Genomic DNA, 26295 nt, shown 5'->3' with positions numbered 1-26295 from the left:
TTGCTTCATTCAGGGGCAGGTCAAGAACCTCACTAAAGCAGTAAGAATATGACAATGATTACTCTGGTGATTCGCACAAGTCATTAAAGTCTTCCTGCACCTGTTTTCTCATTTATATAGGTAGAAACAGAAATCCTCCAGGGGCACCTGGGTGACTCAGTTGGTGAAGCATCCAACTTTGGCTCAGGTGATGATCTCATGGCTTGTGAGTTCGACCCCCACAGCAGGCTCTGTGCTGACAGCTCAGAGCCTGGAGCCTGCTTCAGATTCAGTGTCTCCCTCTCTCTCTGCCCCTCCCCTTTTCTCTCTCTCTCTCTAAAATAAACATTAAAATTTTTTTAAATTAAAAAAAAAAGGAATCCTCCAGAAATATTACTAAATGTCACTAAAATAAATTATTAATAGTTCAAATACTATTAACAGGTGATAGAATTATAGATGATTTTTATTTTTTATTTTACAAGTTTTCTACAAGGAATATTTCTACCATTTCTAATCAGAGAGAAAAAAAATTAAGTGAAAACCAATTTTCAAAGACACTATATATATGCATGCTTATCTTAAAGGACTAGGATTTATGTTGTTAGTGACCTTCATGAAATGATGCATCTCTGGAAAAGATCTGAAATAAAAACAGTCTCCCAAAATGAGGTCTATGAGAGCAGAAACTACACCTAATTTGCCACTGTATGCATGTATGTATACACACGTGTGTATACATACAGATACATACATGCATGTGTACATATACATACACACATATACATACATATACCTCAGAACTTTTGTCCAATGCTGTACTAAAATTTAATTGCTTATATTAAAAAATCATTAAACAACTACTAGATATATATTTCAGGTCACCAGACAATAATATGTCATTATTAGTTTCCCTGCTCACCCTCTTGCCTGCTACCATTTACTCTCTACACAACAGCCAATGTAGTAGTTTTAAAACATAAATGAGATTATGGATACCCCTGGTTTCATCTTTCCAAAAGCATCCCATCACACTTTAAATGATACCCATAATGTTTCCTTATAGTCTGTAAAGCTCTACATAACTCTTCCACCTCATTCCTACCATTCTCCCCTCAATGTTTCCATTCCAGCTATACAGCCTCTTATTGCTTCTCAAGCACAGCAAACACATTCCCATCATTTCCATAGTTTATTCCTTCACTTTATTCAGGTCCCTGCTCAAATATCACCTTCTCAGAAGCGGCTTTCTTCACCAATCTATTAAAAATAATATCACTTCTATCACTCTCAATCTCTTTACCCTCCTTTTTATAGCCATTATCACTATCTGTAAATATATTACATACTTTTTCATCTGTTTATTCCATATCCTCAAAAAGGTCTACAAGAGCAGAAACTACACCTGTCTTATTTACCACTGTATCATTGGTATCTACCGGTGTACCTGACACACAGTAATGCTCAATACTCACTGAATGAATGAATAAGTTACTGACATTTGCCATAGCTAGAATCCGTTGGAAATTGGTATTCACTCCAAGGACAGGACCACTTCCCAAAGACATTAGATAGTTCTTAAACCTTAGAAGAAAGTAAACTTAGAAATAAAGAGCTTACTAGTTTTGTTGAATCACCATATACCCACAGAAGAAATTATGACCTTCTCCCATTACAATATCCAGCATGTGCACTGGCAAACTGTTTACTAGACTATGAGAGTCCCGTGGGAAAAGAATTAAGGTTTTAAGCAGGGGCTTACAGGACTTTCAAAAATAAAAATGTTTCAAAACTAAGTTTAATGTTTTAATAGTAGCAACAGCTGTTCAGAGGAGGGGAAAGTCCCCTCCACCCCAAGTTTCATCCTGAAAGATGATTCTTTCAAAATAAAAAATAACTTGTGTTATTTTCACTTGAGATAGAGAAGAGCATGTTGTTTACATATTATGCAACATTTTCCCAGGACACTCAAATCTAATTAAAGCCAGAATAGCGTGGCTATCTCATTCTCTAGACTCAGATCCAAGAAATCCCCTTAGTTAACTGTAGAATGGGAAACGGGGAGAAAAGAAAAAGGACAGCTGAAAAAAGTTCAACATCAGTCTGAACCTGCAATGCTGTTATTCCCAGAGCAGATGATCTTGGGATGTGTCATTTTTAGGGCTCAGCAACTTCCCTAAAATTATAAGCAAAATATATAAACATACATGTATCCATAGTTTTTTACCAGTCTCAGTTCTACAACCTTCAAATGGTTAAAATTCATAAGTCTGTCCTAATTCATCACAGACCTTCAACACACCACATCACTTTGTAGAGCATTCACTTTAGACCATATGGATACTAATATATGTACTTCATATCTATGTAATCTTACATTCAAATACTGGAAATACTAGGCCAGTGTGGGGATTTAACAAACCTAAGCTCATCTCAGAGATCTGGGTCCTAAAGGAGACATTAATGGTTATTTCCCAAGTATTCCTAAAATTTACAAGACCATCTGACCTACTGCATTAATCATAATAATAACACACACACACACACTTTTTTTTTTTTTTTACCTCTAGAACCACTAAGGCACAAACTTGGCTCTGTTGTTAGAAATTAGAGACCTTTAATTATATGAGGTGAAAGGGAACTAAGCCTAGAATATTCTCAATGCAATCAAGTTCAACTTAATAAATAATTGCTATGCCCCTCCTAACTTCAAGATCCAATGGCACAAACAAGGACAATCAACACATGATGCCTGGCCATAAAATTATAATAATCTAGCTGAGGAAACAAAAAACATATGTAATTCAAATGCCGCCAACAACAAAAGATAAGCATACCAGTACTCAGATAAGTGGTATTTGTAAATAAAACTGATCAAAAAAGAAATCTAGCATGTTGGAAGTGACAAATGCGTTGGATACAGTTAGTAGAAATAGGTGTTAAATCAGAGAAACATGTAAATATAATGAAAGCTCTGTAGGGATATAAAACAAGGTAAAGTTTTAAAGATAAAATTAAAGAATGCTTATATTCTTGCAATCATGAGAATGAAATGAACAAAGGTCAAAGTTATAACTTGACAAAATGGAATGAATAAAGAGTAAAATCAGGACTAAACCATGAATGTGCCACTCACCATGTGGTAATAGAACTTCTCATCTTGTCAATGATAGTAAACAAATTACACACATAGGGGTGTGTGGGTGGCTCAGTCAGTTAAGCCTCTAACTCTTGGTCTTGGCTCAAGTCATGATCTCACAATTTGTGAGACTGAACCCCACATGGGCTCTGCACTGATAGCACAGAGCCTGCCTGGGACTCTCTCTCTCCCTCTGCCCCTCCCCTGCATGCATGCACTCTCTCTAAATTAATTAAATTAAAAAAAAAAAAGAAAAAGAAAAAATTTCACACAGCAATAAAGTCAACCATAGTAGGAGAATAATATACGATCTAGCTAGCTCCACCTTAAAAGCAGTTCTAGGGAGGAGCTTGGAAAGCTTCTGTGCAAGGAAGAGTTGAGGCACACTGAAATTGTCAAGACTTTATTTGAGCATACATCAATTCAAAATGGGCAGCACCAAACGAAAGGTGGTTAGGAACACTCCACTGACAGGAGCTAGGAGAGAGATTTTTATAGAAAAGACATTGAAATGAATCAAGGAAATTATCCGATTGGCTATGACTTTAATAGGTGCCTTATTTGGGAAAGCCTACTTGTCTATCTGTGATTGGTTGTTCCTAAGTTTTATTTTCTCAGATTCAAGTGTATTGACTACAGCTTAGATTTTGGTTTGCTTGCGTAGGCTTCCAAGCAACCTCAATCTAACAGCCTCCTTATTTATTTCAACAGTTCATAAAGAAATCTTCAATTATAGTTATAAAGAATTATACTAAGCATACTGCTCATGAATTTAGATCTTGTAGAGCAGTTGTATCTCCTGATGATGGGTTATCAATACAAATAAATGAAATGTGTGTGGACACATGTTGTCTCATCTATTCTTGTCAACGCTCCATGATTACTCACAAGGAATGCTAATGGGAATAGGGCAAATGATTCAACATTACAAATGCTGGAAATAAGTGTAAAGGATTCAGGAAAGGAATAGATGACCTAGAGCCGTGGTATAGTCAAGGAAGATTTGACAAAGTAAGCAGAATTTGTAGTTGTCTGCTCAAAGTAATCTAAGTGAAACTTAACTAAGGAGCATTCAGAGAAGTTCAGCTTAGCCAGGGGGCAAGAATCACAGAATCAGCATTGTAGACATACACTGTCTATGTACACATACAGACTTCTATAAATAAACATACCTATGGCACTAACGTATTATTTAGCTTGTATAGTATTATTTAGCTATTTAGAGAAAGACCGGATTGAGGAAAAACAAATACTAGAAACATTAAAATCTCAAGTCACAGACTTGAGACTCTATTTTAAAAAGCATATTCTGTATTTTTTTGGAATAAGCAAAAACTAAATTGGAATTATACATTTTTAGGGAACAAATGTAACTAATAATATGTCTACATCTGGCTAAATAACTCAAAATAAAAACTTACAATCAGCGCACCTGGGTGGCTCAGTCAGTTAAGTGTCCGACTTCAGCTCAGGTCCTAATCTTAAGGTTCATGAGTTCAAGCCTCACATCGGGCTCTGCACTGACAGTGTGGAGCCTGAATGGGATTCTCTCTTTCTCCCTCTCTCTCTCTGCCCCTCCCTCACCTGTGCATGTGTGTGCTCGGTCTCTCTTTCAAAATAAACTTAAAAAAAAAAAAAAAAACTTACTATCAAACTAAGAACAAAGGATTCTCAACAATGACATACAAGAAACCACAAAACCTAGTAACAAATACCACAAAACCAAAGAAAAAAGTAAAATAGAACATATACACAATGATGGACCTCATGAGTTAAGAATGTTAGAGCACAACTTCAGCTGGGAGCACTACCACCATTCCTACCAGAAGCACATTGTATCTTGCAGTAAGTGGCGAGTTTGGTTTGAAAATACACATTCAATTCTATAATCTGAAAAACAGTAGCAACTATTATTTTTGTAATTAAAAATTATTTTAAAAAAACGTATACAATCTTCATGGCTGACAGATTCTAAGAAAAGAAAAAGAAAAAGAAAAAGATTTGGAATAAACTTTGTTGTTAATGCGATATATTAACATTTGTTTGCTGTAAACACTAATAGGCACTTTTGGTTTCAAAAGAAGTATATGTTTTATTTTAAATTCAAGTTTGATTTTTCTGGTACCAGAGTACAATACAAAAGGGGCTTTTAGTTCCCAAAAGCTAGCTTTTGTTGCTATTTCCTGTATTTCACAACTTGCAGGTCCTCTGAATGGTAGAAAATGAGCACATTTTCAAAACAACACCATTTAATTCTGAGTTGAGTACCAGTTAGTGGTAAGATTTGAAGGGGATGGTTATTAGGTTGTGAACATACATGTGTAGATAAAGGAAAAACTTTTACTTAAGGTATGAATTAAATATATATTGCAAAGACAGATGTAATTTCCTCATTTTGAGAGAAAATACACAAAGGTAATTTTCGGAATTCAACTTTGATTCAGGTTTCACAGATAACTTCCTGAAATTTACTCCAAATAAGTTTTATCCTATCACACAAGAGCAAGCTTTGTGTGTCATTCTACTTCTCTTGACCTATATTTATACAGGTATGTCAAGTCACTGGCTGACCACAATTAATTGGAAACTTCAGTAACCACACACAAGAAATATCTACTTTGCACAAATATTTGGGAAAGTTACCAATGGATAGTTCCAGCAGTCAACAAGCAAAATCAACAACCCCTGAAGAGTGAGAGGATCAGATTCCCAGAGTTAGCACAATACTCAATGTCTAGTTTTTAACAAAAAATCACAAAGCATACAATAAACAAGAAAGTATGGCCCAATCAAAAGAAAGAACTGACAAAAAATCATTCCTGAGGAAGCCCAGACATTCAGTGGACTTACTAGATAAATATATTAAGTCAACTGCATTAAGTATCCTCAAAGAGCTAAAGGAACCCATGTACAAAGAATAAGAGGAAACTGGGAAAATGTGTGAATAAAATGAGAACATCGATAAAGAGACACAAATTATAAAAAGGAACCAAATAGAAATTCTGGAGCAGGTAAGTAAAAAACTGAAATGAAAAATTCACTAGAGGGATTCACCAGCAGCTGTGAGTCAGCTAAAGAATCAGCGATTTGAAAACAGGACAACTAAAAATACTGAGTCTGAAAAGCAGAAAGGAAAAAAAAAAGTGGAGCCTAAGGGACCTAGAATAGCATCAAATGAACCAGTAGACTCATAATGCAAGGCCCAGAAAGAGAATAAAAAGGAACAGAGAGAATATATGCATAAATGACAGAAAACTTCCCAAATCTGATGGACTACATGAATCCACACACCCAAGAATCTAAATGAACTCCAAGAAGGATAAACCCAAAGAGATCCACATGGTAGTCAAATGGTCAAAACAGAGACAGAGACTCCTGAAAGCATCAAGAGAGAAGGGACTCCTCACATACAAGGGATCCTCAATAAGACTGACAGCCAATTTCTCACAAATGTTAGAGACCAGAAGGAATAGGATTACATATTTAAGTTGCTGGAAAAAGATCTGTCAACGAAGAATTCTAGATCTGGCAAAGCTACCCTTTAAGAATGAAGGAGAAATGAAGACAATTCAAGATAAACAGAAGCTAAGAGAGTTCATTACCATTGGATTTGCCCTACAAAAAAATGTTAAAGGGAGTCCTTCAGGCTAAAATGAAAGAACACTAGTCAGTAAACTGAAGCAGTATGAAGGAAGAGAAAAATGTATTTTGAGAGAAAGAACATGCAAGCATGAGTGGGGGAGGGGCAGAGAGGGGGAGAGAGAATCTCAAGCAGGCTCCACACTGTCAGTGCAGAGCCCAATGTGGGTAACTACGTAGTGAAGGAGGAGGAAGAGAAAAAGGAGAAGGAAGGATGAAGGCAGAAAAAAGTGGAGGAGGAGGAATAGGAGGAACTACAGCTACCTAGGCTATATTGCTGGAGAGAGAGCCCACAAGGTGAAGTGTTCAGGGGCCATTTAACCCCTGGGCTATACTGCTAGGGAAGAAGGCCACATGGAGGCAGTCCATGATGCTATTTTGGCCAACCCTCCAGATGTCTTCAGACCCAGCCACTACTACTTGATTGCAACTGGAGAAAAATCACTATTTAAAAAACTTTGGTGGGAAAATTAGATATTAATTTGGAGATCAAAAAACTTAAATCCATAATTCGGCTACTGTTGATAATGCTGCTATAAACATCGGGGTGCATGTACCCCTTCTAATCAGTATTTTTGTATCCTTTGGGTAAATATCTAGTAGTGCAATTGCTGGATTATAGGATAATTCTATTTTCAACTTTTTGAGGAACCTCCATACTGTTTTCCACAGTGGCTGCAGCAATTTACATTTTCACCAACAACGTAAGAGGGTTCTCCTTTCTCCACATCCTTGCCAACATCAGTTTCCTGTGTTGTTAATTTTAGCCATTCTGATAGGTGTGAGGTGAGTATCTTTTCATGTGAGTATCTTTTCAATGTTGAGTATCTTTTCATGTGAATGCAAGCCACCTATATGTCTCCTTTTCAAAAATGTCTATTCATATCTTATTCCCATGTCTTAACTGGATTATTTGTTTTTTGGGTGTTGAGTTTGGTAAGTTCTTTATAGATTTTGGATACTAATCCTTTATCAGATACGTTATTTACAAATATCTTCTCCCATTCCAAAGGCTGCCTTTTAGTTTTATTGACAATAGCCAAATTATGGAAACAGCCCAAATGTCCATCAATTACTGAATGGACAAAGAACTTGTGGCATACACACATACACACACGCGATGAAAGATTACTCAACAATAAAAAAGAATGAAATATTGCCATTTGTAACAACATGGATGAAGCCTGAGTGTACTATGCTAAGTGAAATTAGTCAGAGAAAAACAAAAACCATATTATTTCACTCATATGTGGAATTTAAGAAACAAAACAGATAAACATGGTGGCAGGGGGAAGAGAGGCAAACCATAAAATAGACTCTTAACTATAGAGAACTGAGGGTTGCTGGAGGGGAAGTGGGCAGAGAGATGGGTTAAATGGATGATAGGTATTAAGGAGGGCACTGGTTGTAATGAGCACTGGGTATTACATGTAAAGGATCAATCACTGGGTTCTACTACTGAAACTAATACACTATATGCTAACTGGAATTTTTTTTAAGTGTATTTATGTATTTTGAGAGAGAGAACACACAAGCATGAGTGGGGGAGGGGCAGAGAGAGAGGGGGAGAGAGAATCTCAAGCAGGCTCCACACTGTCAGTGCAGAGCCCAATGTGGAGCTCAATCCCACAAACAATGACCTGAGCTGAAATCAAGAGTCAGACATTTAACAAGACACCCAGGCACCCCTACTTACTGGAATTTAAATAAAAACGTGACCATTAAAAAAAAAGAAACTTACATCTACTCTTTATACAATATCAGACAATAATTTACAGCTTGAAACCATCAACTATTGAATATCTATACACTACAGGGTACCTGGCTAGCCCAGTCAGCAGAGCATGTGACTCTGGATCTCAGAGTTGTGAATTCAAGCTCCATGCTGGGTATGAAGCCTACTTAAAAAAGAAAGGGGAAAAAATATATCTGAAGTGAACATAGGTCAGTATTATGTAAAAATGAAAAACTTCTCAACAGTTAACAGCAAAAACTTAAGATAAAAAGAAGGCAATGAGCCTAATAATATTAAATATAGATGGGGATATAGGGTCAATGAAACCCTCTTTCACTGCTGGTGGAAGCATAAACAGTACAAATTAAGTTGTATATACACACACTCTAAGAACCAGCAATTCCACTCCTAATAATACACTCAACAAACACATACATATATGCGCCAAAAAATATGCACAAGAACATTCATAACTGCAACATTCAGTTTAGCCCAAAATTGGGAAAAAATCAAAATGTCCATTAACTGAATATATACCTCGTGTTAAGTCATACAATAGAATATAACAGGGCAATTAAAGTGAATGAACACTCTTCCATACATGACACATGAATCTCACAAACGTTTAGTGATAGGGATGAGACTCTAAATAGGACATACACAGTACCATTTATATAGTTCAAAAATAGGCAAATTCATTGACGGTATAGCTTTAGGGAAGAAGAAAAGTATTGTCACGCCACTGAAATTTGGTGAAAATCCACTGAGCCACAATGCTGATACACTTTTCTATACATACACCTATTTCCCCCTGTCTATTGGTTATATTAATTAGCTGAGGCTGTCACACAAAATACCACAGACTGAGTGGCTTAAGCAACAAATTTATTTTTTCACAATTCTGGAGACTGGAATTCCAAGATCAAGGAGTGAACTCAGTTGGTTTCTTTGTGAGACCTCTCTCCTTGGCTTGTTGACAGCCCTCCTTTCCCTGTGTCCTCACATGGTCTTCTCTGTACATCGCTACATCCTTATGTTCTCATAAGGACATCAGTCATAATGGATTAGGGCCCACCTAATGACCTCATAGCTCTTTAAAGTCTCTGTCCCCAAACACAGTCACATTCTGAAGTACTGGTGGTTAGAACTTCAACATACCATATTTTGAGTGGACAGAGAATTGCTTAGAACATGTGATACACTTCAATAAAAATTATGCAAGAAATGAAGGCAACAAAAAGGCAGATATTTTAACTAAAAATGGATTAAAGTTTCCTATAAAATATGCAAAGAATTGACATACATTTAGAAAGTCAATACTCTGACTCCACTTGACAAGGGATCTTGAAAAGGTAGCAGATTCAGGTATTAAGCCAACACAAACTAAAAGGTCAACAAGAAACTGAAATAAGCACTGATCTCAGGTGCCAAGTCTCACATATTAAACAAAATAAATACAAATGACAAAATAATTGGGAAACCGGTACATGTATATATCGATGGGGGCATTACAAAATTAATCTACTCTTTCTGGCATGTAATCTGTTAAAATGTTATAGAAGATATAAAGATGTTTTAACCCTTGTCTCTATACTTCCCAAAAAGGAAAATATCCCAAGAAAGTAAAATCTTTCAAAAACTATTAAGAGGTATTTTTTGAATTCTGAAATAGAAACAACTCCAATAGAAACAACTCCAGGGATGACAGAATAAACAGGCTACAAATAGAAAAAACATTTTTAAAATATAAACTACGTAGATATAAGGAAATGTTAATGTAAAATAAGATTATTTAAAGATATTGCTTAATGACAAGGGTCAGATGTGGATATAAGCATAAACAGGGGTCTTTGTGAATCTCCTCACCTCACTCCTTTGTTTAAAACTCTTCAAGGTTTGCTCAGCACATAGAGATGTACAAGGCCCTTCATCGTCCGGTGGCTACTGTATTTCTAGCCTCCTTTCTCACCACTCCAATTTTATTATCACTGTACCCTTCATCCTACCAAGGTTCTTGCAGTTTCCAAATTTTGACATCCTTTTTCTCATGTCTCTTGCTCAAAATGCCTCCCCCACTCATCTTCTAGTAACAAATTCCAACCAACTCTCCCTTCCACACCTAATTCAACCAGAGCTGTGACCTTCTCTGCGCCTCCAATAATTGAGTACAGTCCTTTATCATACCACTTCCAATACAGGACTCGCTACACTTTCTCCCCACAAAACTGTGAGCTCTTTGAGGGCAGATTTTTGTTCCTATTTGTGTCCTAAAAGTATAGAATAACAGCTTGATAAATGACATTAATGAATGATAAAGAGTAAATGAAGAATACGAATTTTTCTTGTAATTTTACCGAAACAATGTGAATGTAAGTCACTTTAAATAAATATTGATTTTTAAACAAAAATATTTTCTCGCTCTTCAGGATAATTTTTCTTCAATCAGGCGGCAGCTTAAAACTTATGGTAACAAGTCGTCAGACTACCACAGAGCAAAAATGTATTACTGCCAGAATTTAGCCACAGCTGTCCTTTAAATGATGTCCTAACATTCCCTCTCAGAATAGTTAATAGATTTAATCCAATCCTCTAGCTTTACCTAAAAAATATAAACCAGGAGGCCAGGTATCAAGATCAGTAAAGGTAAAACTTGTTCCCTTCTGTAATCTGAGAAGTGGACAGGACTTGAACCCCCCCCCCACACACACACACAACTATTATTTGCCTGCAGACACCTTACCATACAAGAATATTGTGGAAGGAAGAAATGACTCCCTGCATGGGGGGAAAAAAAGAGGAAAAAAGAAAAAATCAGAATGCTAAGTAGGGGCTTCTGAGACTTTCAAGAAATAAACCCTTTTCAAGTCAGCGTCCTTTAAAACTAGCAATACCTACTGAGAGAAGGGGAAGTCCACCCTGCAAAAATTCAAACAGGCCTGGGGATTTCATTATGAAAAGAAACTTCCCCTTTCACAAGCAAAAAGGAAGACTTATTGTCACTGTGACAGACTCTAAAACTATGTCCATAATTAAACAGACCACACGGATTCCATAATCAAAAAGAGAAAGGCGGAAGTCCGGACACGCACATGAAAACAAAACCCTGCCTCTGCAAAATCCTGCCACACACACACGAAAACAAAATCCTGCAATCCTGCTTTTGAAGGTTACCCGAGCATTTGGTTCCTTGGGGGTCGGGGATTTTTGGGGGGCAAAACAGGTTAAAACCACGTCCAAAGGGAAAGTGGAATTATCTGTTGATTTCAACTGCGCTGATAATCCTTGGCTCTTTTCCCAGGACTGTGAGAACTGCCTGCAATATCCTCTTGCTGAGTTTCTGTTTCTCCTAAAAGCCCTCTCTAGCCATAAACAGCGCTTCAATGGGATTTTCCCTGTCCTTCTGCCCAGGCAGGAAAGTGGGGTTTTTTCTCAGAGCTTTCAAGGCAATTTCGGAAAGGCGTCTTTGGAAACAAGCGACAGCACAGGCCTGGGCTGAGGGCAACAGTGTCAGCCTTCATTTCCACGGGCCACCCCTACCCCTAGGTGCTTGGTGGGGAACAGTCCCACCCCTCAGCGGGGCCTCCACACGAGCCCTCCCATCCGGCTTGTTTGCGGCGTAAATTAACCCCTTCTGTGTAATATAAACAAGGCTGGCCTTCCGCGGCTCCTGATCCTAGGACCCCCTTTCTCTTGTCCAAAACGCCTTGTCCCTGTCACTACAAACCATGGTCGGAGGACCCTCCCAAGCCTCACCTGGCCGCCTCAGCCCCGATAACCAAGCCCTTTGGAGGCCATTGGTCCCTCCAGCGTCAACCCAAGCCTCGTGTGGAAACTGCAAAACAGGCCCTGCTCCTGGCGTCCCCCAAGGAAACGTGGCCTCCGGGGTCGGGGTGCTGTGGGCCAGATACGGGGCAGAGAGGAGAACTCCCAAGGAGCTCAGCCACTACCTTTCTCTCGATGCGTTCCTCCAGCCACCTCAGCACGGGCACCACAGGCGGGAGCGAGCTGCGCCTGTAGCCTCTCCACTGAAAGTTCTGGAAGCGGGCTGGCTGGGCATGCGCAGTGCTCGCACCTCAGCCTCTAGGGAGGTCACCTGGTCTGGCCTCCCGCCTCCCCCCTCTCAACTCCCGCGAAACAAGACAGTGCCACGCACGCACGCACGCACGCGCAGTGTCGAGACAGGCCGGGAGCCTTCGTTCACTCTTGTATTCCCTCGGTCCTGCGCGCCAGGCACGGTGGTGGGACGGAGATGTTCGAAAGCCTTCCTCGTTCCTGTGGCGGAAGGAGATTGGACTATAGGATTTCTGGTGAAGGTGACATTGCCTTCAATGTCAGCACTCGGTGGTGTGAGATTATCTGTAAGAACCCTGAACAAGACTGGGGGTCAGTGAAATCTTCCCAGAGTTAATGCCATCCTGGATATCTAAGGTAAGGTTACTACTACTAGGCTAGCAAGGCAGCGCAGGCGCAGCATTCCAGGCAGGGAGGCCACGAGCAAAAACAGCGCGATGGGTAAGAGGCATGGTCCCTTTGAAGAACGGAGGGAAGAAAGGGTGTGGGAGCAGAGTCCTGCAGGCAGAGTCTGGAAAGGTGGGTAAGGGCCGACCATGCTGGACCTTAGTGTTTATCCTAAGAAATTTTTGTCTCCTTTTTCTTTGCTAGAAAGAATGATCTCTAGCTTTGTGGTACTTTGTGGTTGACAATGAATTGTTGCCATTAACTTTAACGACCTGTGAGGTCAGTAATAGTTTTATCAGCAGAGGGAGCAGAGGCTTGCAGAAGTTAAGTATTTTGCAGTCATTAAGTAGCAAAGCTGGGACTTAAACCCAGCTCTGCACTATGCACGGTCAGTCATTACCAGAATTAAGCATTACCGAGTGAATAAGCTGTATCAAAGGTCACCACAAGTTTTCTTTGAAAAGAGTTCTGCATTAAAAGTCATCAAAAAATCGGTCAAAAAATGCACACCATGTTACAGAAAATCCTAATATATGTTCCCCATTCTACAGCATGCATTCGCATTGGGGATGGGATGGGGAAGGAGATTACCCTCAAGGGAACAAAATTTGGTCCTTGGGGAACTGAAAAAATTTTAGATGTTACACATATTAGTGGCCCAGCCAAGTTTAATCCTACCCAACAAAATCTTATTTTTTAATATCTAATTTTTCTCTTTAAGAAGAAATTTAATTACGATTTGGGTTCGTTTTAATTTAATCTCAGGAGAGGCAATAACAAAAAAAAAAAAAAAGTTAAATGTTGTCAGCCCAAATATCCATCAATTGATGAATGGATGAAGACAATAAGGTATAGATAGACAATGAAATATTATTTGGCCATAAAAAAAATGAAATCTTGCCATTTGCAATAACACGGATGGAGCCAGAGAGTATTATGCTAAGCGAAATAAGTCAGAGAAAATACCATATGATTTCACTCGTATGTGGAATTTAAACAACAAAACAAATGAGCAAAGGGGGAAAAAAACAGAGAGGCAAATCAAGAAATAGATTCTTAACTATGGAGACCAAACTGATGGTTACCAGAAGGAAGGTGAGTGAGGGATGGGTTGAATAGGTGCTGGGGATTAAGGAGTGCACTTGTGATGAGCACCAGGTGTATGGAATTGTTGACACTATGTTGTACACCTGAAACTAATATTATACTATATGTTACTGGGCTTTAAAAACTTTAGGGGCACCTGGTTGGCTCAGTCGGTTAAGTGTCCGACTTCAGCTCAGGTCATTATTTCACAGTTGGTGAGTTCAAGCCCCACATCGGGCTCTGTGCTAACAGCTCAGAGCCTGGAGCTTGCTTCCGTTTCTCTGTCTAGCTCTCTCTCTGCCCCTCTCCTGCTTGTGTTCTCTCTCAAAAATAAATAAACATTAAAAAAATAAAACTTTAAAAAAAGAACTTTTTTTGCAGTAATGGAACCTCCAAATTTTAGTAGATCAACCAAAATAAAGATCACATTTCCTAACTTCCTGTGCAGCTAGGTGTGACCACATGAATAAGCTCTGACCCATGGAAAGTGATGAGTAAAACTTCCAGATAGGTCTGAAAATGAGAAACATGCCCTTTTTCTGCCATACCACCATCCTGTCCCTGGAAAGTAGACATGATGGCAAGCCCCTTTGAGCCATATACCTAGAGATGAACATATACCTAGACATATACTGGGGACATGAACCTAGAGATGATAATAAAGCAAATGATAGAAGGAGCCTAAGTTGGGGCACCTGGGTGGCTCAGTCAGTTAAGCGTCCAACTTTGGCTCAGGTCATGATCTCGCAGTTCGTGAGTTCAAGCCCCGCATGGGGCTCTGTGCTGACAGCTCAGAAGCTGAAGCCTGCTTTGGATTCTGTGTCTCCCTCTCTCTGCTCCTCCCCTGCTCATGCTTACTCTCTCTCTCTCTCTCTCAGAAATAAAGAAACATTAAAAAAATTAAAAAAAGAAAAAAAAAAGGAGCCTGAGAGACTTAATGCAGCAGAACCACCATACAAGCCCTAGTCCACCTGCCTCTGTCAGGGAGAAATACACTTCTGTATTAGTCACTATTAATTTGGGTCTCCATTATATGCAACTAATCCCTTGTTCCTTTTTAAATTTATTATTATGGTTAAAAAAAGCATAACATCAAATCTACCATTTTAATCATTTCTAAGTGTACAGTTCAGTAGTCTTTAGTTATATTCACATTGTTGTACAACTGATCTCTAGAAGTTTTTAATCTTATAACCCCGAAACTCTTTCCCCACTAAAGACTAATTTCACCTCACCCTTTCCCCCAGCCCTTTGCAGCCACCTTCCCACTCTCTGTTTCTAAGATTTGACTTTAGATATTTCATATGAATATTGTCCTTTTGTGACTGGCTTATTTCACTTAGCATAATACCAAGGATCATCCATGTTGTAGCATGTGACAAGATTTCCTTTTTTAAGACAACATAATTATGTATATATACTACATTTTCTTCATTCAACTGTAAACAGACATTTGGGTTGCTGTGCCTCTTGGGTATTGTAAATAATGCTAAGATGAACATGGGTGTGCAAATATCTCTTTGAGAGCCTGCTATGGATTCTTTTGGACATATTCCCAGAAGTGGGATTGCTGGATCAAATGGTAATTCCATTTTCCATTTTTTAAGAAACATCCATATTTTTTTCTGTAATGGCTACACCATTTTATATTCCTACCAACTGTGTACAGGAGTTCCAACTTCTCTACATCCTTTCCAACACTTGTTATTTTCTGGTTTTTGATAGTGGCATCCTGATGAGTTTGAGGTGATATTTCACTGTGGTTTTGATTTGCATTTCCCTAACAATTAGTGATGTTGAGCATCTTTTTATGTGCTTGGGCCTTTTGTATATTTTCTTTACAGAAATGTCTATTCAAGTCTTTGCCCGCTTTTTAAACCAGTTATTGGAGTTTTGTTGTTGTGTTATAGAAGTTCCTTATATATTTGGATCTTAACTCCTTATCATATGTCATTTGAATTCATTCCATTGGTTCCTTTTTTACTCTATTGTTTCCTTTGATTATAAAAATTTCTAAGTTTGATGTAGTCCCATTTATCTTTTTTCAGCTGGTCCCTATACTAACTAGTCTAACCATTTTAAAAAATAATAAACTGTAGCAGGAGTGATACAAAAAAAAAAAAAAATGAGCTTGCCACAGTAGAAAATGACCTGGTCCCTAAGGATATTAAGATGCTGACTGTTTAAGATTTTTGGGTAGAAAATACAGAAAAAATAAATGTAGCCATACAGAAGGATATTTTATAAATAGTAAGAAAATTTGGAAAGTGTATTATTTATCTGGACTTTAGTATTTTCTGTCTGGAAGCACATCTGCAACCCTTGTTGTGTAATATTCATTATGTAACCTATTCTTCACCCAGGTGAGTAGCTGTGATTTTGCTAAAGGCTGCTGGTGATTCTGGTTTCATATCCTTATAATAAACTACCCATTTATGTGAAATGGAAGTAAAACATGCAGAAATTCCCTTGGATATGAGAGTAGGGTTTCCCCCAGCACAATTAAGTTTGTGGTCAGTTTAGCTACATCAGCTAAAAATACCAGCCAATCAGAGTTTAGGAGAGAATTGGATTTTCCAAATAAATATGATTCCCAGGAGCGTGTTCTCTATAGAAATTCTCAGGCTTGAAATCCAATACAGAAGTGATTCAATAGAACTCCATTCTATCACTATGAAGAAAAGTGGTATTCCTCTCTTGTTGAGTATCATCTTCCTGACTCTGCTTGGCGGTCAAGGTAAGGGGTTCTGAGTTATATTAGGTTAGTAAAGTTAGAGATATAAATTGCTATTGAAGTCTCTTGATTTTCCCAATAGAGTTGATTACATGCATCAGATAGTGATATAAGTCATTCATGAAAGGTTCTAAGTGATGTAGTTGATTGCCCAAAGTTGATTTTTTTTCCTGAGAGAGAGAGAGGAGGGGGTGCAGGTGAGCAAGAGGCAGAGAGAGAGCACAAGAATCCCGTGAAGGGCAGAGAGAGGGAGAAAGAGAGAAGCGGGGCTCACACAAAGTGGGGCTCACCCAGAGCGGGGCTCAAACTCACGAACCATGAGATCATGACCTGAGTCAGAGACAGATGCTTAACCTACTGAGCCACCCAGGCATCCCTACAAAGTTGATTTCTAAGACCTGCTAAGTCAAACATTGATCTTCTCGGTCTGGATGTCTGAATTCCTGACATGCAGTAACTGTTCAGTAAATGCGTGTTGAATGGGGTGATAATGAGATCAAAAGGTTTGTCCCCTAAATCATTTTTATAGCCCTTAATACTGTTTCTTGATAATATGTCTGTGGTTAACCAATTAAGTGTCCAATAATCAGGTGTCTAATCTGTTTACTAACTACCATTGGGCAAATTAATGAACTTTTCTAGACTTGAGTTTCCTCAGTTGTAAAATGGAGATTTATAGTCATGCTTTTACTACCTACCACTCGATGTGTGGCATATAGTAAGCACTGAGTAAATATATGTTGAATGAATGAAAGAATTAAGGAATGAAGATAGTGTATTTCAAAGGGTTTTTAAAGGTTTAAAGCACTATCAAAAAGCAAGGCAGTGGGGAGGATGAGGATGATGGTTGCAATTGGTTATTATAAGTATAGCTTTCTAAAACCAGCTCCATTCCCCTAATGTCAGTAATAAATGGCTTTAGGAGTTGCTTAAGAAATTGTGGTCCAAATAGCACACATGAATCAGGTGTGTGTCTGACCTGTGATAGGCATTTGTTAAATACTGCAAAAATCTCCAGGGGCGCCTGGGTGGCTCAGTTGGTTAAGTGTCCAACTTCAGGTCATGATCTCACAGTTCATGAGTCCAAGCCCCACATCAGGCTCTGGGCTGACAGCTCAAAGCCTGGAGCCTGCTTCAGATTCTGTGTCTCCCTTTCTCTCTCTGCCCATGCCCCGCTTACGTTCTGTCTCTCTGTCTCTCTCAAAAATAAACGTTAAAAAAAATTTTTTTTTAAATTTCCTTTCCTAAGGTTGTAAGATATGGTAGTTAAAAGCAATGCATTTGGACTCAAAAAAACCTAAACTGAAATACTGCTCCTGCCCCCAAAAGCTAAATTACTGTGTTCTTTACATAACTTCTTTGAACCTTAGCTTCTTTAGCTATAAAATGAGGATAATACCTCCTTCAGAGTTTGTGGAAATGATTAACAGTGTGGGTTCACAGCTTGGGAGCCTTTCTGGTGTGATCTAAAACAGGCCCCCTTAATCAGAGGGCAGGGAGAGATCAAAAAAGAGGCAGGCCACTCCAAGTTGGTAGGTTGCAGTTGTAATAATATCAAAGGGAACTTACATAGGAGGCTTGTCTTGAGTGCCCACCAACCCCTAAAAACTTATAAAGAGGCCCTAACTTGGCTTAGTCATGTATGCAATGCAGGTATTTTCAACATCACATCACCATCTCAAGGCTGTGTCCTTGGCTTGGAGAAGCCTCTGGGAGCCAGAAAAGCAAGAGGAACCCTTATTCCAAGGACAGGGGAGGGGAAGAGGAGTCTCCTGGGGCCCAGGTCCAGCTCATAGGTCAATTAGCAGTAACCTTTTTTCTTTCCCCAACAGACAGACACTAATGTGACAGTAATAATCATGACTCAGTCAAATGTATCATTTTGATGGATCACCTAAATTGAAACTTTGCCTTGGGGTGCCTGGGTATCTCAGTCTGTTGAGCATCTGACTCCTGGTTTCAGCTCAGGTCATGATCCTAGGGTCATGGGATGGAGCCCTGCATCAGGCTCCACTTGAGCGTACAGCCTGCTTAAGATTCTCTCCCTCTGTCCCTCACTCTAGCACATGCTCTAAATAAACAAATAAATAAATAGAGACATTGCCTTAAATCAATGTGCTCTACCTTCTTTCCCTTAGGAACCCTAATAATGAGGAATAGACGCTGTTTCTGCATCAACACCAGCCAAGGGACAATCCACCTAAAATCCTTAAAGGACCTTAAACAATTTGCCCCAAGCCCTTCTTGTGAGAAAACTGAAATCATGTAAGTAACAACTCATCCAAAACACATGTACCATATTGGCAGGAACATTAAATTTAGTGTGAATATTAGCCTCAGAACACTTGTTCAAATTCAGATGATTTCCCCTCCATAAATCTGAGCTACTTCTTTTTTTAGTTCTAAATAATAAGGAACTTCTGGTAGAGATTAGAACCAAGGATAATATATAATCAAGAATGTAGAAAATATTTAATGCAGATAACCCAAAAGAAGAAAATAAAAATCATTTATAATTCTACCACCAGTGATAAATGCTAGTCACTCCTTGCCCTTGTCTTCCAAATTTCCCTTATTTGTGTTTGTGTGCATATATAGTTGCCACATATATATACATATACATACACAAAAATAAAATCATACAGTACGTACTCTTATAGACTGCCTTTTTATTAACACCATATCATGAACATTTCCTCATGTCGGTAAATCTTCTATAATACCATTTTTTCTGATGTCATTGTTAATGGCCAAATTATATTCCATCCTATGGATGTACCATAATTTATATGAGCAATGCTTAAATGTAGATTATTTCCAATATTTTGCTATTGAAATCAAACTGTTACTGTGGCAGTATTGTGTCTTTAGTTCTTTCCTATTAATAATAACTTTTCATGGGGTGTTATATGGAAGTGTTGAATCACGATATTGCACACCTGAAACTAATAGTACACTGTTAATTGGAATTTAAATAAAAACTCAATAATAACATTTCTAAAGATTAGAATTGCTAGTTTCAGTCTTTCGAAACCTAAATCAAGGCTGATCTATAGAACAGGTATTCGTATCCTCAGATTATACAGAGAAATTAAAGAAAAAAATTTTTAATTGTTCCTGGAGAGTCTGCTGTGAGTAATTTAAAAAATTCAACCAGTCCGTTAATTGTGTTTCAGAAAAATATTTTATGTTTTAGGGAGTTTCATTAGAAAATTTAGCATAACTCATGTTGATTTTCACAGTTTCTACAAAAAAAAAAAAGTAGCTATATTGACAGCTTTTCTATTTTGCTTCTTCACTTAAACATAAGTAACTATTTCCAACAGAGCAGTGCTAATATTGTCGTTACATATAAGTTTAAGTTTCTCTTATTGCATATTTCAGTTGGATTTTTTTAATTTAGGGCTGTGTGCTATCCTAGAAATTTGCCTAAGTCCCCTCACTAAGAAAACGAATAGGCAGGAAGGAAGACTGGAAGTCTCAGATGCTTATTGTGATAACACAAATACATTTTAATTGGGGGACTTCATTCTGAGAGTAAGATGAGGAATTTAAATTATTGAAAGTAAAATAAATCTTGTTGCTATTTCCTTGGCAGTGTGACAATGAAGAATGGGGATCAAACGTGTCTAAACCCAGATTCAGCAGATGTGAAAGAATTGATTAAAGAGTGGGAGAAACAGGTTAGTGACTAGGAGGAACAAAGTTTTCTTTCTTTCAGAAATTAACTTTTAAAGACAAAGAATTTATGTGGTTCCTTTAAGGATATGTTTTTCATTTATGTTATTGCGCTTCTATCTTGTTCCTAGAATAATGTCATCACTGTGAGGTATAATTGTATTTTTGCATGTAGTATCACTTGTCTGTCTCCCCCACTAGAAGTACATGTGTATTGAATTGAAAGGTAGACACTGAGGATGGAAAGGTAATAAAGTATAAGCCCTCCCTGATGTAGCAAATGCACTAACAGTTATAGCACAATGTGAGAAATATAAAATAAAGATATGTACAAGAGTCTTGAAGATTATAGAAGGGGTAATTAATTTTGCCAGAAGGAGGGGCAGGGAGAAAGTGTTAAGGAAGACTTTTCATATGACTGGGGTCTTGAAGAATAAGTAGTTCACCAAGAGAGTAAGGACAGCATGAAAAAGAAGCATAGACCATGAGAGAGCTTGCTGTATTCGGGGAGCCTCAAGTAATGTGGCTGGAGTTGTATGAAGGGAGTGAAAAGTAGAAAAGTAGACCAGGACAAAGTGGGAAGAATCCTGTGTAATGTGCTCAGGAGTTAAATGTGAAGAGGGCCACAGAATATGTAGCTGGGAACTTGGCTTCAGGAGTCTGACAGTCTGGTGGTTCTGCCACATACTAGCTATGCAACTTTGGGCAAGCCACCCTCTCTAGGCCTCCCTCTCCTCCTCTGTAAAAAGTGGATGATAATAGTACCAGCCTCAGAAGGTTGTAGTTTGGACAGGTGGGTTGTAAGCAGAATTAGAGTAAAGGCAGTAATAGGACAAGAGAATAGACAAAAGAAGATCAGTTACAAGGCTGTGGCCTCCTGCTCAAAGTCAGTGATGTAAAGAGAAGCAAAAGGAGCCCCTCTGAGAGTGAAGCAACTTTAAACCAGGTTTGAAGACTTAAAAACAAAACAAAACCACAGTCTGGAAAGTCCAAATATAATGTAAAGAAGGAAAAATGGTAAGATAAAGAAACATTACCCTTGTTTTCCTTCTCCTTACAGGTGAGCCAAAAGAAAAAGCAAAAGAAAGGGAAAAAAACTCAAAAAAGCAGGAAAATTTTTAAAGTTAAAAAATCTCAACATCCTCATCAAAAGAAGACCACATGAGCAACCACTTTACCAACCTTATGCCCAAAAGGTTTTCTTAATTATGATGAAATAATTCCAAAAGGAGATGGCATCTTAATCCATAAGCTTTTTATTTGACTGGAAATTTTCAAGCATTATTATGAAATTGTAATTAAAGCTAGAAAGTTGCTTTTGAAATCTAAACATTAAGAATTGTTACAGGCTATAGTTTGACTTTGTTCTTCCACCTCCAGCCAACTGAATTTCGTCATGTTAAGACCACGGTCTTAACACCCACATCTGGACAAATGTGCACAGAATCATATCCTGTACACAGTCACATCCCACACACAACAGCTGCTTAGAAGATCAGCCCTGCACTTCCCAGGCCACAAATTCCAGCCTCTAGAGAATATTCTGAGGCACATGTCAGCAAGCCCCAGCCTGTCAGCATGCTAATAAGCCTAGCAGTTTGGAATCGAGCCGGACCTCACCAAGCTGCCATGGCCATCTGCATCTGTATTTGAATCTGCCCACAGGCCTCACAGTGTATCTGACAGACCCATGCTGGTTGTTTCTGGGGGCCACAGCTGAAGAACACTAGCACTTGGCTTTCAGAACCTTCTGTCCAGCTTTTGAGGACATTAGACTCCAGCATGCCTGCCCACGCTGATCTTATTGTTCACCTTTGCTTCAGTCAAGCCTGTTCCTCACCATTCTACCACAATTTAGTGCCTATCTCTGCTATAACGTCATGCTCTCATTTACCTGGGTCTACTCCTTTTCACTCTTATGCTAGCACTCCATAGGAATGCCTTCTTCTCCCCACTCATCCTCATTTGACCCAGTCTTTGGTTCAGTTTAATCCTGCCTCTTAACTAAAATCTTCTGAACACTTGGATTATTTTAAAACTCCAAGTTCACTTGTGTTCAATGCAATATAGGTGAACACTCAATTGTTTTCTGATTATTTTTTGCATGTTTATTTCTCAAACCAGATTGTCAGCCCCTTGAGGGCAGGGACCACAGTTCATTTCCTTGATTCTGTCACCATGCCTAGTATACTATGAACTAGGTTTTGAATAATTTTTTAATTACAAATTTTACAAGTAGGAGGGCAGCCAGACTGCCTCCTCAGGGCAGGATCTGGCTATATTGGCTGCTCCATAATGTTTAACCCCTGGTAACCTCTTCTACTCATTATCTTTACGCCATTGTCACTGCAGGAATAGGAGCTGATGCAACATTCTTGTTTCATGACAGGATGTTAACTTCACCTTTTGAACAAACAAAAATGCTTAGAACACCAGATATTCTGAACTATTTTCATAAAATAATACAGGATACTGAGTATCACAGAATCTTACAATAGGAAAGAGCTTTCCTGTCCAACTTTTACCCACCTCGTACAAAAATTCCTTTAATACTATTCCTGGGACAAGCCTCAGTTGTCTGCGTCTGACAAGAAAACCACCAAGTTCCTTTTGAAAACTCATTTTAGATAAATATAAATTTCATTCTCAGTTTAACCTATTTCAGAGTTTGTAAAGTATTGTGATTATCAATTGCCATCCCAGGTCTCATGAGAAAGGGGGAAGGATATGAAGAAACCAAGAGCTGGAGAGAGTAGCAAATCCTGTTAGTGGTGACATGGCTGGTGCCCAGTTAGCCTCAAAAGGGCTTGGAAACCCTCTTGAAGAAGAGGTTCAGTGAATTATGTAGGAAAGGACATCTTTGGCCAGAATTTAAACTTACACCTACTTTGCCAGATTCTGTCACTTCTTACACTGCAGGTGATTTTTAGTGTTGCCCAGCGATGATCGCACCCAAACATCATCATATCTAATTGTGAAACTCTTTAGCTCCTTCCATGAAACCCCTGAAAACTCTGAACATTTCATAATTTGAGAGTGTGACCCAGTTCCCACAGGTAAAGTGGACAGTGTGTAACAACCAGAGACAACATGTTTTGACTAAGTACCTATGACATATATATACGTGATAAGCATTCATCATTTATATATATATGTATACTCTCTAAGCAAATAATTATTAAGTTCAAAGCAGTTCTGGCATATATACCTTGTACTTTGAAATATTTTCTTTCTTTAAAGGCAAGGGCATCAATAAATAGACCGTTGATCAGAAAACAAATACTGATTGGGGCACCTGGGTGGCTCAGTTAAGCGTTTGACTCTTGGTTTCGGCTCAGGTTATGATCTCACAGTTCATAGGACAGCATGACAGCACAGAACCTGGTTCAGATTCTCTCTCTTCCTCTCTCTCTGCCCCTCCCCTGCTTTTGCGCGTGCTCGCTCTCTCTCAAAATAAGACCTGCATTTTAAAAAAATACTGATTTTTTTAATATCTTGGACATGCACCTCAATCATTACATGTTTAACAGTAATTATTAGATGTCCTTTTTCATTTGTTTCCATGTCAGATAGGCTATAGTTGAGATAAAGACATGGAAGCCCTTTATAGAGCTCTTTGGAGACAGAAGAAAAACTTCTATGGAAAATATGACAACAATGCCTTATAACAACATTGATTTTGAAGAGTTATGTAGAATGCAATTTATTTCCTAGTCCTGAAAGTTAATGCTATTCCAATGAGATATAAACCAGGAAACCAAAACTGTCCTAACCCTTTTCCATATCCTGAAAGTATATATATTGAAATATTATAAAGCCTCAAGTAGTTATGATGGAGCTCTAAACTTCTTTAAGGGTCCAGGAAACTTAGGCTGGAGGTATTATGCAGTGTGGACTAAGAAGGTTGAGAATGAACAACGAATATCAGCCTTGTACATTTGAAGTACACTTGAGAGGCCAGAAAGGTATGATGTTTGGGCAGGTAGCAGCTGCTGATGGTGGACATGACTACTCACAAGGGCCTTAACCTAAGAAACTACAGGATGCTGTGAAAAGAGCTAAGATTCTGGATTCTGAGATATCTTAGTTAAGATCAGAAGCCTACCACTAATTAGCTATGTGACCTCAGTTCAAATATACTGTTTAATCTCCCTATACACCAGTTCCCTTATTCAGGATTGTTGTGAGGAACTGGCCCAGCATATACCTGATGCATAGAAAGTACTCAATGTCAGTCCCAACCTTCCCTGACCACTTAGCTCTGCTGCACTTTCCTTGCAACAGAGGGTTCCACATCTCATACATGGAAAGATGTTCCCAGGACTAAAAAAATGTATTGGAAAAATGAGACCAAAAGCTCATTTGACAAGTTTTGTGTATCTACATTTTTTATACTCATTTTCCAGACCATCATTGTCCATTTCCTAGATGACAATAGCCTCCCTATTTTACCTCCTGTCTCTCTTAGTCAACTTTTCTCTTGCTTCCTTACCGTTCTGACAGCTAGGATGATCCTTGCAAAGCATAATTCATAGAATACCACCACTTTGCTCAAAATCCTGTAATTTAGAATTAAGTCAAACATACCAGGGTCTACAAAGCCCCATATGAGTTTAGGCTTTGTGTGCCTTTCTGACCATGCTCCCTCCATCCTTCCCGTTCAAATACTAGCTTCAGCCTCACCTTTTTGTCTCTCAAGCACACTGAGTTCATTTCCTTCTCAGGGTCTTTGTGTATGCTATTCTCTGTTGTGCTGGGCTGTGCTATATCAACTCGGTTAATCTGGGAACTCTGTTTTCCAGAATTCTCTTCCCTGTGTAGTTCTAGGTTAGAGTTAACCAAAGAGGCGTGAGATTTGGAAGGCAGAAGTGAGGGAATGACCATTACTCTTGAATAGGTATAATGACAGACACAGTGGTATCCAAGGGATTCCAGCTTGCCCTTGCAGTCCTCCATGTTTACCTCATCTTCATGACTGCTGGCCTTGTGACTAACAATGGTCCCAAACCCTCCACCAGATACTTGGAAGTACTTCTGAAGGATTGATTGGTGAATATTTCTCCAACCCCTTAAATATTCTGCCAGACTTTTGCTTCCAAAGATCCTTCCTCATCTGTATAAGATGTTATTCCTATAGTAAATTCTTTATTCCCACAATACTCAGAGAGCCTCTGTTTTCCTAACTGATACACCTGTGCCACCTTCTTCGCATAGCTGTTCCTACCTCATTATTTGAGTTTCAGCTTAAATGTCACTTCACAGAGACTCTGTAATGAAATTGTCATCTTGTCCCCAGACCCTCTCTAGTATAGTGCTTTCCAAAGTCGAGTTGTGTACACCCTCTGGAGTGGGTGAAATGAGAATATTCATGAATATTTTTGTCTAAAAAATAAGAAAGAGCTGAAGATTTACTATAAATCTGAACCTAGTAGTTGATACTGACAGCTTCACTTAATGCATTTGTCAAGTGGTCATGGGTCACATGGAGATTTCCTGCAGAAAAAGTGAGACATACACAACTGGGAGGCATTGACACGTGTCCTCAGTCAGTCAGTGGCTTTCAGTGCATTGCAACAATGGGTTGCCCCTTATATGGGCACAGTCTTCTCTGGCTAACTCTAAACTACAACCAGAATTATGAAGATTGTAAGATAGAGTGCTAAGCAAGCCAGCCTTCACAAAATGGGCAAGTGACTTTAAAAGATTCCTATTAAGAAATTCATATGGGGGGGGCACCTGGGTGACTTGGTTAAGCGTCCAACTTCAGCTTGCATCATGATCTCACAGTTTTAAGTTTGAGCCCCACATTGGGCTCTGCAGAGCCTGCTTCAGACCCTCTGTCTCCCT

At 38.7% G+C, this 26295-nt stretch overlaps 2 protein-coding genes across 8 annotated transcripts in view; one reads left to right on the top strand and one right to left on the bottom strand.

The window, feature by feature from the left end:
- The window catches only part of ART3 (ADP-ribosyltransferase 3 (inactive)), a 142465-nt gene extending 129921 nt beyond the window's left edge, over window positions 1-12544 (bottom strand). For 6 of the 7 annotated variants that reach the window (XM_049630658.1, XM_049630663.1, XM_049630661.1 and 3 more), the window contains exon 1: window positions 12440-12544. The gene's annotated coding sequence lies outside the window, so the exon portion shown is untranslated. The remainder of the gene's footprint in view (window positions 1-12439) is intronic. The other variant, XM_049630659.1, reaches the window with a different exon arrangement.
- Window positions 12545-16651: 4107 nt separating this feature from the next.
- CXCL9 (C-X-C motif chemokine ligand 9) lies at window positions 16652-24069 on the top strand. The gene is made up of 4 exons (XM_049630666.1): window positions 16652-16773; window positions 18909-19035; window positions 20369-20453; window positions 21509-24069. Exons 1-4 carry the CDS (start codon window positions 16710-16712, stop codon window positions 21611-21613), a joined length of 381 nt encoding a protein of 126 aa, XP_049486623.1. The 5' UTR covers window positions 16652-16709; the 3' UTR covers window positions 21614-24069.
- Window positions 24070-26295: the final 2226 nt, after the last annotated feature.

This window comes from Panthera uncia, chromosome B1 (assembly GCF_023721935.1).
Source record: "Panthera uncia isolate 11264 chromosome B1, Puncia_PCG_1.0, whole genome shotgun sequence".
Lineage (NCBI taxonomy): Eukaryota > Metazoa > Chordata > Mammalia > Carnivora > Felidae > Panthera > Panthera uncia.
The sequence above is the reverse complement of the archived record's forward strand: the minus strand, read 5'-3'. Positions and strand labels throughout refer to the sequence as shown.

Coding starts and splice junctions, on each gene's coding strand:
- CXCL9 (XM_049630666.1), top strand. CDS start 16,710: ATGAAGAAAAGTGGTATTCCTCTCTTGTTGAGTATCATCTTCCTGACT. Junction 19,036..20,368: donor TGTGAGAAAACTGAAATCAT/GTAAGTAACAAC, acceptor TTTCCTTGGCAG/TGTGACAATGAAGAATGGGG. Junction 20,454..21,508: donor TTAAAGAGTGGGAGAAACAG/GTTAGTGACTAG, acceptor TTCTCCTTACAG/GTGAGCCAAAAGAAAAAGCA.